Here is an 18,267-nt window from a genome sequence, read left to right on the forward strand (position 1 = left end):
GGGGTCTTGGTCTTTGCAGACCATGAAAGTGACTCATCCTCATGTAAGCAAGTCAAGTCCTGGCATGCGGATTGGTCGCGTACAGCACACACACATGCACATACACACAAATGCACGCATGCACACCCGATGAGATATACCCCAGGCCCTTTAGAGCGAGCATTAGTCACTCCACATAAAAGCATCTAGTCACTCCAAAGCAGGAGAGCAGAGAGAACGAGTGGGAGACGAGGTCTGTAGAGGTCCGGTCACGGCAGCCATTTTCCAACACATCCAAATGCTGCTCGGGCAGGACAAAAGCCGAGAACGCTTTAATGTTACAGAGTCGGGCTCAAGTTTACATAATAGCGATCGATAGAACAGGAGACGCCCCCTGATCCAGGCTCATGTGGGATTTGTGTTTTCATTGTCCACACTGAACAAACTGACCACAGGGTGAAACTTGAGGTCATCTGACTGTAATTGATGTTGACTGCACACGTGGCACACTTACATAACTGTATATTACTTATTGCCTTTTAACATTTGTGGTCGCTACACCATCCAGGACTAGTCAGAAAGCTATGTGAATCAAAGGTGTGCATTCAGTTCTGCACAACTCTCTTTCGGTTTGAATTCGAGCCCTGAGTTCAGCTGTCTTTGTTCAATAGCACCGCAAGTGGGTGATACTCTCTGAATCTGAAATGCCTGTTAGATAATGGTGATGAACTACTTATTGACAGTGCTATCAAACAGTGTAAGATGTAATCACTGAGACATTTTGTAAAGCTGCTGGTATCTGACTGAGCAGGAAAAATGCAGAAATGCAAACAGGTTTCGGGGGAAAGCAGTAGAGAGATTATTAGTATTCTAGACTGTGCGCCGTTATATTGTGGGTGATGAATACATTTACTGCTCGGTGCAGTGAGATTTCTAACTGCAGATGCACGTTTTGTAGGACAAGTCACTAAGCTGTAGCAAACCACAAAGCACACAGCTTTCCAATTAATGTACAGTATACGTAAAATGACTCTCGCTAGGAGTGCACGAGGCCCTTTTTTTTAGGGTGTGCTTCTGGTCAGTTTACCACCCGACTGGAAGATGTTCTGCTTTCAACCCTGCAATGCAAAGTGTAAAATATTACATGAGTTTTGAAGACCTCTATATCGTCATTGTTATTTTTTTCCCCTGTGAAACCAGATATCCAATCAGACACATGCAGTGCTATTACGAGGAATAAACGCTGGACAACTGATACAAATTAAAATTCATGCATGTACATTTTTTTGTAGCATTATGTTAACTGTATTATAGTGCTACAATTAAGGCACCCACAGGTGCAAAACTACTGAAAATAGCTTAATGGTTAGGGTGGAGTGATACTCTGGCTGTGTGGATGTGTGGGTTTCCTGTGGGTATTCTGGCTTCCTGCCACAATCCCAAAGACATACATGTCAGGTTAATTGGTAAATGACTACCAATGTGAGGTAAAGCGCTTCAAGAGTAAAAAATAAAATGCATATTAAAGTATTGTTAAAGATGTGACTTAGTCTAAAGAGCCTTGGAAAATGTGGATGGATGCATATATATGGATTAGACTAAGCCACACACACAGTCACATATTTTTAAATACAGCTAGAACTGTTCAAACGAATTCCCTTTAAATCATCAAAATGTGTTCCTTTTTTTTGGTAGAAGTAGGGGATGTCTGTGTTGATTGTTCAAAATATATATAATCTAGCAAAAACATTTCTTCATTTATCAAAAGCAAAATGTGTTTGGTTGTACCTTGCTTGCCCCTCGTTTTGTTGCGGTAATGAAGCGCTCTTTTGATAACTACTTAAAGTTGGCTCTTCATCTGATTGATCGGCATGAAGAGAGTTGTGCTATGTCCATGTCTGAATGTCTGTGTCTTTTCTAGCCCCTTCAATCCAAGCACTTTTTTAGGTACACTAACTTAAAGCTGCATTAACAGATTATTGGGAAATGCTTTAAGTATATTAAACAAGCTGACAAATATGTGATTTGCAACAATATTAGCTCTGATAAGGCTGGCATGCAGTTGCCCCTTCTTTCACGTCTATCCCCTCACTGGAGTCATGTGTCTGCCCAGTTGATAAATTCAAGCCTGCTATTTCCTATCCTTTGCCCTCTTTGAGTCTTTGACTTTCTTCCTCGGTCTGTTTTTAACTTTGCCTTGCTGCTATCTGTTGCTTGATTGCAGTATAAGTGATTGATGAGAGCAATAGAGCCATGTAGACAATTTGCAGCTTTTGTGGATAAATCAATTATCTAAAAGAGGCTAGAAAGTTGCACATCAATCCAGCACGCATTGCACACAGTAATTTGAATCAATAATGGAGAGCATGTAGCTCTTTCGGTTTTCATATAATATTGCCTATCATTAAATTAAATACATAAGGTCCAGCAGGCTTAGTCTCCAGAAATATTAAGAAACACTCCTCCACACTGCTGCTTTAACACGATTAGGTCTGCATGAAAAGCTACTATGATATTTGTTTTAACATGTTATGTTGCTAATGTTGGGGCTGCGTGACGCTTCAGAAACACTTAATACAAAGCTACAGGATCAGTTTATGCTGTGGGCTACAACTGCAGTGTCTTCACTGCGTTAAAAGGGTAGCAAAATTTAAATGCGCCCTGCAATATATATGTGTGTGTGTGTATATATATATATATATATACATATGTAGTAACTACAAGTGTCATCTCATTTCCACTCTAATCTAGTGAAATGTAGACACTGACATTGTATTAACATGATGCACTGCCTGACCCTAACACCACCTTGTCATCAGGTTTTGTTTGTCCTATCCACTCAAGTCCACTCAAGGAGAATTTGTCTGTTATCTAATCGCGAGTAGCTTGTAGCATTTAGACCAAACAGTTTCGACAGCACACTTTAATTGCACTTCTGACCGCCGCTAAATGTATGAAACACAGAGAAAAGTCCAATGAATCAATACTTTCTTCCTGACAAGCAAATGCACTGGCATAAGACAGACAGAGTCTTATGTTTAGTAATTGCAGCAATGATTTTAGTCTAATCTAGTCTAATTATAATGACATGTATGTACGATTTCAAGCCTAAAACCAGTATTTGGCATATATGTTTGTCCATTTCAGTGCTGACATGCTTGGAGCAAATAACAGTGAGATAAGTCCACTTTGGCAGTACTTGTACCTCTTTAGTAACAGAGAACACAGAGACATCTGGCCTAATGAGATGCTCGGGTTTCCCTGGGTTTGTTTCTTGTAACTGATTTCAAAGACAGCTGCAGCTCTGTATATGGTCAGGACTTCAACCAAGTCCCTTATCTTATAAATATGAACAAAAAAAATTGCAACTTCAAAGAGCATTTGAAAAAGTTAATTATGTTTTACTCTTGGACAGCCTTTCTGTAGATAATACTGACTTTATATGGTGATAAAAATGATATGAACATTATCTGCTGTTCTCTACATTGTGTATCACCTTTTGTGGCTGATCTCACAGTTGTAGCCTCAGAAAATAAAGAGCCTTATTGCACCTTTAGGGTATAATGGCTTGTCACTGTGGCATTACACAAGCACTGCTGCGCGCACTTGGCAGGCAGTACGTATTTGTACTCTTGTTATTTCCAGTCTTGATCTTCATCAGCGTCGTAACTCTGCTGACAATTTCGGTACTTTAATACAACTGTACAAAAAGTGACTGATTAAAAAGGGTGAAAATGTACTGATATGCAGAAAAACATACAGAATGAAAGGGGGAATTAAATGCTTTTCAAATAGCTACATTAAATTAAAAAAAAAAAAAAACCTTGAAATAGTATATTTTACCCCATTTCATTTCCAATGCGTCCAAGCATACTGTCGTCTGATATTGGTAATTTTTCTTAACTGTTTGGGAAAATAAATCTACCTTTTTTGGACTTCAAAGAGGTACATGTAGTTATCTTTTGGTCCAATAATTAGCCCTAGGGGGTTGCATTTGTGCATTTGTACCTAAATAGATTTTCAATGTACAGCTTAAAATTCTTTATCTTTGAATATTAATGATAAAACTAATTGTAATTCATGGAAACTAATAAACAGCTAGACATAAAAACCAGAGTCTCTATTATCTGATCTGAAGGAACATTTTTAACAAGCGTTCTGCTTGACAGTTGTAGTTTGTGTAGCAGTGGCCACATTTTTAGTTTCAAAAGTTGAGAGCCTAAGAAGTACAGAAATGCAATCTCGAAGTCATCTGACGGCAGAGTAGGCTTTTTATTAGCGCTTTTTGATTTATTAGTATTTTTAAACAGTGATGACACAAAGAACACGAAGAATTACTGCTTCCTCTAAAGGCTAAGTTATTAGATTATAGCCTAAGAGTTCTCAGATTGCGACCATCCAAACACTATTTCTGTTTCCAAATATAAATGAAACTTAAATTACCCACGTACGGTTTACAATACAATCTAAAAGTGCATATATGACTATTTGTCAGGCTTGCCCTTCAGTGATTTTCTGGCACATGCTGATGTGTGTTTCTAGATTTCCACAGTTGATAAACAGCATCTGCAGCCTCTCAAACGTTTACAGGACCAGCAGGGCACCCATCCTCTGTTCGCCAGCTCATCTTCACAGGGAGCAGGAGAGAAAACTTTTTTTTTTATGGTTGAGCAGCTGCTCTATTTAATCAAATCTGAAGCTTGTTCACAAAAAGCTGCAGCGCTGTGGGGTTTTAGGTACCACTCTGGAAAATGAGGGGTGAAAAAAGCCTCAACTTGATATGACAAATCTTTGAAATGCTTACCTTTCCCAATGCCATAACAAATCTGTAATCCTCTGTTGCCCCAGATTGACTGTGTGTGACAGCAAACTTCATCAACACTTTGACCCCTCATACCTCTGTGTACACTACAGGTAAACTGGCCATTTAAATACTGAAATATTAATCCATTTTTTTAGAAACTAAATAAACTTTGCATTCGAACAAAATGAAGTTAGAATTTTATATTGCAAAGTAAAGACCCTACAATATAGAAAGAAACCCCAACAATCAGATTGCACCCTATGAGGAATTGGCGACAGTGGGAAGGAAAAGCTCCCTTTTAACAGGAAGAAACCTCCAGCGGAATCAGACTCAGGGAGGGACAGTCAGGTGCCGCGACCATCTGGGGGTGAGCGGAGGAAGACAAGACAAAAGCGAGACATGGGAGAAAGAGCCAGAGCTTAATAATTTATAAATCAATCAATCAATCAATCAATCAATCAATCAATCAATCAATCAAGGCTTTATTCGCCACATGCAGGTTGCCCTGCAGTGAAATGGGACCCCCACCCCCACCCCCCCAACCTTGCACACACAACACAGACATCACATGGGGATACAGGTCGGAGATCGGTAGCGTTACAGACAAAAACTGAAATATACACTACAATGGGAAAGTACAAGAGGATAAAAAGAGACCTCTACTCATGCTGGGCTGCTGGGAGGACAGCATGAGAACAGGAAACAAAAAAACTCCTCTGCACAAAAAACACATAAATGTCCACAGCACAACATTATGGAGCACGTGACAAGCCACAGGGTTGGGTAGGGGGTGAGAAGTAATCCAAAGCAAACACAGCAGCCATCCTGCCCAGTGCGGGCCCAGACCCGCCGTGTCCTCCAGGAGGTTGTATTTATCCGCAACACCTTAAAGGTCGGTCAGTGAAAATATTGTCTGACATTAAAGCAGTCCGTGGTGCAAAAAAGGTTGGGGACCGCTGTATTATACCATAACTAACGGAGGTTTCGGGGTCATCTGGTCCAGCTCTAAATATAAGCTTAATCAAAAATCAATATCGGCACTTAACATCTGCCACCTGAATCAAAACTGTTAGCTGGTTCCATAACAGAGGGGACTGAAAACTACTGAAAACTGGAATCAAAAGTAAGCCTGTAGTCTGAGCACAAAGTGCTCTGTTAGGATAATAAGGTACTATGAAGAGGACTGAATGTCCTCTTTATAGGACAAAACAAAAGCAAAAATAAAAACAAACCAGCTTTTTTTTTCTTTTAAATGCTGAACATGCAACAAGCACCATTTTTAATAACTGTAAGGCAATAACATAAACTGTGGGCGGCGAAATCCAATACGGAAGCATATGAGTAATTAGCAATACAATCTTCACGTCTAGAGTGAAGTAACACAATAAAGCCAGAGATGCTGTCAGATTAATGCAGCCAGTTGGAAAGAGGGTATACAGTGGAGGGTGCAGAGAATCAGGTTGCTATTCTTCAATAGAAGGACATTATGTAACTGCTACACGGAAACCACAAGCTGGTTTAAACTTACAATAGAGATGTAATCCCAGGTGTGTTTTATTAACTGCTCCTGTCCAATGGGGCTGTGAATACAGCGGATACATGGAAAACTGGAGGAACCCAACTGTCTTTGTCAAATGCATAATGGGCTGGAGCAATTAGGATGTTGACATGGATCAATTAGCAAGTCAAACCTGTTCAAATTGTTGTTTATCACGTTAAATAAAAATAAAGGTAGTTTACAGTGATAGCGATGCCATATTAACCATTAATTGTTTAATCTTTTAAACAATATGCTCTGATAAGTAAAGATTAGCAATACTCTGGATTTTTCTGACTAAAAGCAAAACCGCAGCACAAATACTGTTGTTATTGCAAAAGTTGCTTTTACAGCTTGCTGGGCTGTAAAAGTATTTCATAAGCTTCATCTCAAGTCGGTCTAACAATTAAAATCAAGTGCATTCTTTATTGAACCGTCCATTTGCAATAAAAGATAATGAATAATCGGAGATGTTGCAGCAACCATCTGGTTTCCCAGAGGTTGAGAGCACAACAACCTCAACCCCTGTGCAACCACTACTGTGACTCAGCCTGGTTGTATTCTGGTTATATTCCTACATATAAAAGCAGAGTTTCTGGGTGCCTGTGTCATTTTCAGTAAAAACCCCAACCTGCAGCGACTGCATCACTATACTATGAATTTCTTTATTAAATCTATGAGGTTCTGGCTACACTATGAATGTAAGTAATTTATTTGAATTACTCTTTATATAGACTGCAGCAGATTAACAACAAACAGCAGCAGGTTTGTGCTTTTCAGCAATTTATCCCAGTTCATAGCCACAGTATCACAAACAGCCTGCATGGAATTGCCAACTTGACCCCATTAAATCAAAAACTGATAGCAGACTGATTTCGTGTTATTGGCATTTTATCACCATGTTGATACACCAAAGTCACTTTGAAGCCAGAAAATAACTGTGAGTGCTTATTATTATTGCACATATGCACAGTAACTTTATCCTGGTCTCCCAACACCGTTTTCCACCTACCATGACTCCGGCCTTGGTGTGATACGGAACACCGCATGTAATCTTTTTCACTAAGAAGGGTATAATTTTGATCCATTCATAATGACTCAACACGAACCTGTAAGGATCATTCAGAAGTCATGCCAGAACATACCCACCATTTGTAAAGCTGTCCACTGGGCTCAATTTGACCTTTTGCCAGATCATGTGATGTATGGTTGACACCACTGGGTTAAAGTTAGTTGGGCAAACTAACTTGTTATTCATATAAAAACTGTTTCAGTAATTAAGATTTGTTTTATTTTGTTTTGACTCTCTGGGATACCATCACCATAGACATCATCACTCTGAAAATATAATAAAGCAATAGACCTTTCAGCCCTATTCTACTTTTTCTGCATAATCCATCATGTAAAATTGAATCAAATGAAAAGGTCTGTTTTTAAAACTTGTTTTATTAGTTTTAATGTTTTAATTTTATGCACATTGCATCAAGCAAAAATTAAATTATATATAACGGTCTTTGACTTGAAGAAATTTGTTTAACATTTAAACCTATTTTCTGCATACTCCAGCATATAAAATAAAATATTTTTGTGTTTACATTCACTTTCAAATAGATGCAAGTAAAACACAGCAAAAAATAAATAAAATCAAAGACTCAGCTGCACTGAGTCCTGTCACTCTTAAATCTATTTTCACATGTTTAGCAGGAGTGGTGGGCCGATGCCACAGTGATCATGTCAATGGGGGGATCCGGGGGTTTCTCTGTGAATTTTACATTCCCGTGGCGGCTTGCTAGGTGCTTGCTCAAATTTGAAGTTTAATTTTTCAATGTAGAAAGAAGTTTTCCTCCCACGCAGAGTGTACAGCAGACGCTAATGTTTTTGTCACTTTTTACGGAATCAAACTTAAAGTAATTAAGTACGTTCATCCTTTAAACGCTGCATGGTCGTACTCTCTCCCGCACTCCATATTATCCATTGTTGATCTGCACACGTCTGCTGCCACAGGCGTCGCACGCTCGTACTTCATTGTCACGAGACACTATCACAAACAAAATCGCGGTTTAGTAACGCAGTTACGCAGCATGCTTACCAGAAATTAACAGTAATCTAATTACTTTTTTGCAATAGTAATCCCTTACTTTACTCGTTACTTGAAAAAAGTAATCAGATTACAGTAGCGCATTACTGCCATCCCTGGTTGTTAGGCTATGACTGGATAAGGTTTGTTTGGGGGAGGTGTTCTTAACAGCAGGTAAACTAACCCAGAAATGCTAATCAGGCTTCTTTGCTTGATTAACAGAGCACTTCTTTTCTAATCCTTTCTCTGTCAGCTGTCTGTCTCTCAATTTTCTCTGACCAATTGATTTGGACGGCAGCTCAGCAATACCTTGTTAACAGCCTTCCTGAGTTTATAGTGATTAATCACTCCTGCATTTTTTGAACTATTTACTAATGATTTTACAGGAACATAGATTGAATTCTTTTTTCAACAAAAGAACAACAATTATCACAAATACTCGCACAGTGACAACAGCTGGGATCGTCTATTGTGCACGTTGGCAACACAGCCGGCTGACAGAGTTTTATCAGGCCTGATTAATGTATTGGCAAGACAGATGAATGGAGAAGCATTCCAGCCTCATGAAATTCCACTCTGTTGTTTGCTTGTTTTCTCTTCTTGTTGCTCTGGATACTTCAACGGAAAAGATTTTATCATTGAGGCATGATGGCTGGTCTATGAGAAGATTATTTCCCATAATTACTTAAAACAGCAAATTAAGGATTCCTTTCTCAAACAAGAGGTCACTATTGTGTTGTTCCGGTCTACGATATTTTGACACATTAATGATTTTTTTTCACAAAGTCATTGCATTTATTTAAAAAAAGAAATGTGCATGTGGATAATGTGGAAACTGTGAGAAGAATAAGAGCTTTTACTCTTCAAATTCCAAATATTTGGTTACCTTTTTTAAAGGAAATGACATACACTGAAAATTGTACACATCACGGTTTGTTTCACTTATTTTGGCTGATAAGACATGTCCTCAAGTGATTGTGTGGGCAAGTAGATATTATTTTTTTGACAGCTTCCCATCTCTGCTAGGGCATCCCACTTTACACGGTGATGCTAAGGGAATGCACTTCTTCACACAGAAGTCACCATTCTCACATAAGTGGCAAATAGAAAACATAAAAAGGGCTTGTTTAGGTCGCTTGTTGGTAATCACATTACAGGAAAAGATGACTTTTTGACCACTGTGGCCACGAAGCATGAAAATACGAGCACTCAAACGTGTTAGCGACACATAACAAAATCATGGCAGGTCCATTCCCTTGATCGGCAAGTGGAGTGAACTGGTGAGAAAAGGCAGCTTTGCACTGGCAACAAGGGGAAACGAATGAAGACAAATTAAAGCTTGGATGCCAGCAATGCACAAATATAAAACTGAAGTGAAATGAGGACTGAGACTAGTGCCGACTAGTAAAATCATTGCATGCCACGCTAAGTATGGCAGTTTCATGTAGCCCCCAGCATAGTTCCACCCACCTTCAGGCTAAGCCGAGGTCGAATCAACTACTAAAAACAAACTTTCTTTTATAAATGCAAAAACAAAAAGCCTCTGTACTGACCTATTACAGTACAACCAAATATTAAGCAGATATTAAATTTCACCATCAGTTCCTACTTTATTCATTTCCATAATTTCTGATGTCATACTCACAATCAGAGATAAACTTGGCTGCATCTGTTTCACGGTCTTCTTCTGTGCCAAAGGCATTACATAAATTCAGGACACGTAGTTTGAATGGCTGTGTAATCAAGCTACTGTTCCCAAAATAAACATTAGTTTGTAGGTTATATGCCAATTATAAGTCATAATAACATCATTGCTTAGTAACATATTAGGTGTTATAAGGTCGTTAAGGTATTAAAATAGCATCATATAAGCTGAAAGCTCAGGTTTCAGGCTGCTCTAAACACTGGTTTTTTTCTACTCCTAGAACTTCGTGATGTCACAGAAAGATACCCCGCCCACCTGCTATTCACACTAAAATATTTTGTTTCATGCGCAGGTGATCTGAAGGGCTTGATACTACCCACTACTCAATGCTTTTTATTCCACTTGACATGCTTTACTGCTAATATAGAGTATCTGATAAGTTTTCAAAGTAAAAGACTGAGTCACTGCAGATTAGGTCCTGAAACTTAACATCCTGAAATTCAAACTTCTCTAGTAGAGTCCAAGAATAGAAAATGGAGATGGAAAAGATAAATCCCATTTAAGGTCAATAAATATTTTTTAAACGTTTTGCCTATTTATTATACGATTAAAAGAGGAACAATTAAATATATTTAAATAAATAAACATAATTTAAATATAAATATATGTAATATTTGCTTTGTCACTGAACATAGTTTGGTCTTCATTGTAAGTAGACTGTCAAGCGCGCAGTCTGAATATGTTTTATCGGTCTGTCATTGACTATCTTTGATATGTTCCCTGCCTCTTGCCCACTGTATTCTGGGATAGACTCCAGCCCTCTGTGACCCTGAGTGGGTATAAGCTGATGTAGAAGATGGATGGATGTCTTGGCTGCAGGTAGAAGTCATTTTCCAAACAGCTAAATGAGCCATTTGTCACAGGGGTCAGCCGTGACTTTGACCTATGGTTGTCAGCACAATTTGGCTTCTGTTATGCAGAGCAGGTTGTTTCAGCACAGAGGAGTCAACTCTCACATAAAATGTAGACAATGGACTCAAAGGTGTGAGCAGATAAAATCAACAGATCATTTAAAACAGAAACCCGTGTGACAGCTATTCCAAAAAAAACCAAAAGACTGAGTACCAATCGATTATTCTTAACCATGGGCTGGATGACTGAAAACCTACACAGACATCATGGACGAGCTAACCACTGGGTTAGATTTCCCACAGAAGAAAGGCCACACACCATACCTAAATGCATTTGCAATGTTTTCATTGTTTCTGAAAACTATTGGGTGCAAACATTTGTGGATGGAGAGGAGGGGCAGTAGACAAGGAAGAGCGGAGAAAGCAGGGGCAATGACATGCAGGAAACGATCGGAGAAGACTCGAACCCCGGCCCCTGCAGCTCATTTGGTACATGGGTTGCTAGCTTAACCACGTCAGCTCTAGCAGCACCAAAAAAACAATAATTTTCTAACGCATAAAACATATAAGAGAATTCCATCTTAAAAACCAGACTATTTCTAAATAGGAACATAGCCCTCGCTCAGTTCTCCTGTATGTGTGAGCAGAAAGGTTTAAGAAGCACACTGGACAGGTCACCATACTATCACAGAGAGACAGACAACCACTAATGCTCACGAGATGGCGTAATGACCGTGAAAGCCATAGACAGAACTTTGACATGAATTGAGCTGCGGTTTGGCAGCCTGGCAGATCCTCATGTACTAAATAGGAGTGAAGAAGTTGAAGAATGGAGAAGAAGGAGGGAGGGAGGGTGGGGCACGTACACGAGAATGAACAGATTGCAGAACTAGGGGAACCCATATAGATGGCAGGCGGAAGGAGCGTGATTGGAGGCGTGGTCCTGCTCCTGAAATTCAGATACATAATCTCCAATAAAGTAATAGTTTGAGTCCAAACTATTACATTAGGTTATGCAACATTAAGGTTGCATAAACCACCTCATCCTTTGTGTTTTAGAGCTGCACATCAACAAGCGCATTTGTAATGAACTTCAAAAAGTGAGCAAGATTCAGAGATCCTACTTGGCAGCCATGTGCGTTTGCCCAGCTTTGGCTCTGTATAGCAAAAATGTGACCACTAGACTGAAACGCTGCGGTTCACTGTTGTTTGTACAGTGTAGTACACAGGAGCAATGTAGACAACATTTATCAACAAGCACTCCATCGGCAGTGGTATAGTAGTATGGCTGTATTAGCACCTCTTACACGTGTTGGGCTATTATTAGTTCTATCATCAGTAAAGCTGTTGGATGCAGTCAAATAATTAACTTTAAAATCCATCTATTCATGTAATAGATAAGAAAAGCAAAACGCACCCCTTTATAACAGAAGCAATGACACTGGAAAAATCTGATGCAGATGAGATTACTCAAACTATTCTCTGATTGCCAAAAATGGAAAACTTTGAGATGATAACCTCACCTCATCTGTACTTCCTGTTCTTACATAACCAAATCTGACATTATGTGCTCCTCCCTTTTATGTTCTTTGGTACAATAAAAAGTGGTACATAAAGCAATACCTTTTGAAAAACAACCATAAATAACTCTCACTTGGTCACATGGCCCAGCCATATGGTTTAAATCTGCACTACAAAGACTCCCCCAGTACGTGGCAAAAGCACTCTATGAACAGTACGAGTCGCTGAGCTTCCATGGCTCAGGATGACACACGCCGTTGCAGTCAACTCAGCAGCTACAAGCCTTAAAATATGCCTGACCCACACACTTTGCATAAAAAATGTTTTGGATTTTGCCTCTTGCCATAAGCCACATTATGTAAGTGCAAAGTGTGAGGTATCAAGAGGAGATGGCCCTGTGCCAAGAGTGTGCTGTGATGCTGTGGGTGCAGGTGTTGAGAATATCTCGCGTGAAGAGTTCCTCTGAGGATAGAAAGCGCTCCGTGAGATAAATTATCACATGCTGATGCAGTGTTAGCATGCAGAGAAACGCTGAGAAGCAATGACAGTGAGTGGCGAGGTGTCCGGTTCGATTTTATGAATACAGACGCATTTAGATTTGACTTAAGATGGGAACTGAGCGTTGATGTCATAGCACCTTTTGATGCATTCTGTAAGTATTCAGAAGACTGAAAAGTCTTGAGACAATCAACTTTTGTTTTCTTGACTTTTCCCAGCATGCAACACAGTTTTTAGAGTTTAAACAGCTTTTTGTTTGTTGTTCTTACTGCACTACTTCTCTATTGGAAATAAAGGCCTAATGTGCCTAATGTATACATATGCGGTAAATCACTTCAAATTTTAAACACAAAGATGTGCTTTAAAACTTGTAGTACTCTGCTTTGATTGCTTATTTGAAAAGTTCAACTGCTTGGCACAGGATGCCTCTTACTTCTCTAAGTTTGACTTATTTCTTGTGCATTGGAAGCTTTTAGTTTCCACATCCCACTTGTGTAAATGGCATATTTAACTTTGACTGGCTCTCAGACTATTTGATGTCACACAGTCCTGCTTGTGCATCCATGTCCTAAACTAAGATTTAGTGTAAGCACTCAGAGAAACTTTCCTCCTTCAGCAGATGGTTGTAAAAACATCCGTCTAGTGCCAGACACACACACACACACACAAGCACGCACACACACAAGCACCCGCACATTCAAGTGAGGAACTTATTTCTTGTTTTTTTCCTCATCTGAAAAGCGAAAACTGCGATTTAAAAATCTTTAACTAAAGCATTTGGAATTATAAAAGCAGCAGTTCAGTATATAACAAAACAGAACAAGTAAACAAGTAAAATGATCTTTTCATGTGCAGCAAAGCAGGGAGTAAATTCTGCAGCACTTTGCCATCATACTTAGAATTTAGTTTTGCAGAAACACAGTTCCTGGTGTTAGATCTTTCCAAATATCTGGCACAAAATCACAGCAATCTGACTTATGTCATCTTATTAGTTTTGCAGTTTGGTTTTGCATATGACACTTGAACACAGCTTAAATGTTGTACAGCAGAAACATCAACTGGCCACATGAAGACTGGAAAAATGTGCGCCACATTCCTCCAGCGTCTACAGGGCTTTACGCACGCGCATTCACGCGTGGTTCTGTTGTCAAAGTAACACGGGAGTGTTTGAAAATAAAAGTGAGGGTGTCGTGCTCGGAATGAAAGTGTTTTTCTCGAGATGGGACCTTATTTAGTGGCATATATTTTCCATTAAAAACATGTGACTGGCGCTGTTTTGATCATTACAAGGTTGTTTTAAAAAAAAAATTTCACACACAAGCTGTGGGCCACATACCTTGGAAGACATCCACATCATGACGATCCTCCGAGCTCGCAGATAATCGCAGTCCTCTTGGGGGGTGAGGCGGGGTGGGTGGGGGGGGGAGGAATTGTGCACGAAGTCCAGCAGACAGGAGAGAAAATTGCTCGCAAGCTCCCTTCCAATGACTTTCCACGATGAGTCATTTTTGCTTTAACTTTCCATCTGCCTCCTTGTAAAGGGATATTGTCATTTTGAGGTGGTTTAAATGAAACTGGGGAAAACTGCTGTCGCCGAGTTTCCAACAAGCATGTCCATACAAAACCTGGGGCGAGTCATTTCTCCAGCCATTTTATAAACTGATGATTCCTGTGCTTAGCTCTCGCAGTGGGTCAGCAATAGAAGGCTTTTTTTTTCTTTTGGCCTGTTGTGGAAAAACATAGTTGTGTAGGTGTCATAGAAATAACTGTAGCCCTGGTTTACTAAATGCTGTCTTATCAGTTAGCTTTTCTTTAATGTTAAATACTGGAACAGTTACAAAAGACTTATCCGTATTTTCGTTTCCAATTTTTTCTTTTTTCTTTAGTTTTACTGGCAGCATATAAAGGGGATTATTAATATCCTTAGTCTGCTCTCTGTGAGGAAGTTGTTCAAACATTCTTTAGCGAAGTGGTCAGAGGATTACTAAATACGCGCCACTTTCATGGCCTACAGCTTCTGTCTCTGAATACAAATCTGTCAAAACCCAGCGCAAAAAAAAATCTACATTAGTGCAAACAGATTTTGAACTTTATTGCATAACAGCAAAAACGATCATCCCTATATCTGTTATTGACAGATGAAACTCATAAAGTGCGAATGCATAGCCTGTCTTTACTAGAATTTCAATTTGATGTCAGATTTGGAAGCCCGCACAGCTTAGATGAACAAATAGACTGGTGTGTGGTGAAGATGGTTTGGGGGAAAGGCTGCTGTTAGAGAAGTGCGCGATGGTTAAAAACAGGAGAAAGAGAGAGAAGCATCACAACCTGCCAATCAGTGGCATGAATGTGCGTGTGTGTGTGTGTCTGTGTCTGAGGCGTGTTTCAAACTTGTGTTGGGGATGTGAGGGCGGGAGGGGGTCACCTGCTGTTGGGCAGAAATGATGTTCAAAATTATCTTTATAGGGCGTGTTCTTCTTCTTCAGGAAAAATAATTAATAATAATAAACTCTAATTGTAATCACACGTCAGTCTGAATGGATTTTGAGTTAGTACTGTTTTTTCTGCTTATGTCTGTGCCGTTTCCTTTACTGGGGCTCTTGTCCAGCCCGCAAAGCGACTCCGTCACCCCCTCCTCCATTTCCATATACTCCGCTTTGTCACCGAGCGAGGAGCCAGAGGGCGAGCCTTTGAATTTTCTTAGAAAGTCAGGGAAGTACGGGCAGCCCGGGGGCATGCTCTCCACCACCGGCGACTGGTCCTCGTTATCGGTCTCCCTGTGATAAAAGTAGTTGAAGTTGGACACTATGACCGGGACCGGGAGCGCAATGGTTAACACGCCCGCGATCGCGCAGAGGGAGCCCACTATCTTCCCACCCACAGTGATGGGCTTCATGTCTCCGTAACCCACTGTGGTCATGGTCACTACAGCCCACCAAAACGCGTCCGGGATGCTCGTAAACTGCGAGGTGGGTTCGTCCGCCTCGGCGAAGTACACCGCGCTGGAGAACAGGATGACACCTATGACCAGGAAGAAAATGAGGAGGGCCAGCTCCCTCATGCTGGCGCGCAGGGTGTGACCCAGGATCTGCAGCCCCTTAGAGTGCCTGGACAGCTTGAAGATGCGAAACACCCTGACAAGGCGGATTATTCTCAGGATGGCGAAACTCATCGCGTGCTGTCCGTTGCCCTGATGCTGCGCCAGGTCCGTGCCGAGAGTAATGAAATAAGGCAAAATGGAAACAATGTCTATGGAGTTCATAATGTTTTTAAAGAAGAGAGTTTTGCTCGGACTGGCAAAGAAGCGAACTATAATCTCAAACGAGAACCAGATGATGCAGACCGTTTCCACGACGAAAAAAGGGTCGTTAAAAGGAGTAAATCCGTGATCGGCTTGAGAGGAGTTGTTTCGTGGCTGTAGATACTCTTTGTCATCCCTGAACTCCGGCAGCGTCTCCAGGCAGAAAATCACAATAGAAATGACAATAACAAGGACGGACACGACCGCGATCCCCCTGGCAGGGCTCGAGCTCTCCGGATACTCAAAGAGCAGCCAAATCTGGCGCTTGAACTCATCCTCCGGCAGAGGTTTCTCCTCCTCTTTGACGAAGCCCTCATCCTCCCGAAACTTTAGTATCGCCTCCTCCCCGAGTTCATAAAACTTGACCTCCTCGGAAAATATGTCAAATGGGACGTTGACTGGTCTTTTTAAGCGCCCGCCTGACTGGTAGTAGTAAAGAATGGCGTCAAAACTCGGTCGGTTCCGGTCGAAGAAGTATTCGTTCCTCAGCGGGTCGAAGTACCTGATCCTCTTGTCCGGATCTCCCAGGAGCGTGTCCGGGAACTGAGTGAGCGTCTTGAGCTGAGTTTCAAACTTCAGACCCGACACGTTGATGACAACTCTCTCGCAGCAGCCGCACTCGCTGTAAACGTTTTCGTATCCGGACTGGGGCCGCCTGTCGGTGATCGACACGGTCTCCTCCTCATCATCCATGTTGCACAAAAAACTCGACCTTTTGCTCCCCCGGTCGCCCCCGCCCCCCTCCCCCTCCTCCTCCTCCTCTTCCTCGGCTCCCTCGGCCTCTTCCTCCTCTATCATGATGTCCTCCTCGGATCCGAGCAGAGCCAGCTCGGAGTGGCGCAGGTCCCCACCGAGAGTACCCCGGTTCCGTCTCCAGCGTCCGACGCCGCGCTGCTTTTTCCGCTCTCGGACAAATCTCTGCTGCTGCTCGGGCTCCTGCTGGTTCTGCTGCGAGGAGGAGGTGGAGGTGGTGGTGGTGGAGGTGAAGGAGGAGGGGGAGGGGCGCGAGGCGGTACCGCCGCTGCTGATGTTGGCGTTCGCGGAGGAGGCGGCGCGAGACTGATGCTGGCGGTTGTTAAGGAGATGAGCGCTCGAGGAGGTGTTGGAGGTGGACCCTCCGACGCCACCGCAGCTACCTCCTCCACCTCCCTCCGTGCACGTTCCACCTTCGGCAGCAGCCGCTGCGGCCGCCGCTCTGGTGTGGGCAGCCTGGCGCTCCCTCTCGCGCTCCCTCTCCCGCGCGCGAGCCTGGGCATATCCGTAAGGCAGGTGGCTGTTGCACCCACCGTCCGCGCCCACCATGGCAAACTCCATTTTAAGTCAGTGAGCGCTTCGGTCCGCGGACGCTTACAGTAAGCGCTCGCGCGCTGTGATGTGGACGCAGACCAGAGGACAAAAGTTGCAGCTCAGCGCGCGCAGGGAGACAAAATGAGGCATGAAGCCTCTCGACCAATCAGTCGTGAATGCGAGAAAGTCAGAATAGCAAACACACCTCAAATGGGTCCATGCTGAGCGAATCCCATGTATCCTACTTACATGATACTGATTGCCATCTCTTCCAGTTTAGGTACAGCCCCCCCTCCTCCGGTATTTCATGACATCATTACCATATCCAAAAAAAAGAAGAAGAAAGAAAGAAGGAAAAAGATCAGATGTAAAGGCCGGTGGCATAGCCTGTTACGCAGACGCTCGGTCAAACTTGCAGCGCCCCTTATTTGCTCAGCATTGTAAATCACCAAGTCAACAAGCGACACCTAAACAGTCTCTCCTCGGTTCCTCCGGTGCCCATCAGGTGGTTAATTTCTCCGCGAGGCGGGCTTGCGCCCGAATGCGTCTTTTGATCCTCCCTGGTCACTCATGGTTGCCATTTTAGGACGAGTTTAAAAGAGAGAGAGAGGAAGAGAGATCTCCGTTATTTTATACAGCTCCGGTGAATTTGAATGACTTTATTCATCTGACGCTCTCAGGAGCTGCGAGAACAAGAAGAGAGGAGG

The 18,267-nt window shown here is 41.9% G+C and overlaps 1 protein-coding gene across 2 annotated transcripts in view; it reads right to left on the reverse strand.

Moving 5' to 3' along the window:
• Window positions 1-18,267, reverse strand: part of kcna4 (potassium voltage-gated channel, shaker-related subfamily, member 4) — a 65,306-nt gene that overhangs the window by 46,713 nt on the left and 326 nt on the right. For both annotated transcript variants that reach the window (XM_042224321.1, XM_005930774.3), the window contains exon 2: window positions 14,309-18,243. In XM_042224321.1, coding sequence (XP_042080255.1) covers window positions 15,494-17,587 — 2,094 coding nt within the window. In that variant the 5' untranslated portion in view covers window positions 17,588-18,243 and the 3' untranslated portion in view covers window positions 14,309-15,493. The remainder of the gene's footprint in view (window positions 1-14,308; window positions 18,244-18,267) is intronic.

This window comes from Haplochromis burtoni, unplaced genomic scaffold (genome assembly GCF_018398535.1).
Source record: "Haplochromis burtoni strain Fernald_Lab_line unplaced genomic scaffold, NCSU_Asbu1 Contig_135, whole genome shotgun sequence".
NCBI classification, from domain to species: Eukaryota; Metazoa; Chordata; class Actinopteri; order Cichliformes; family Cichlidae; genus Haplochromis; species Haplochromis burtoni.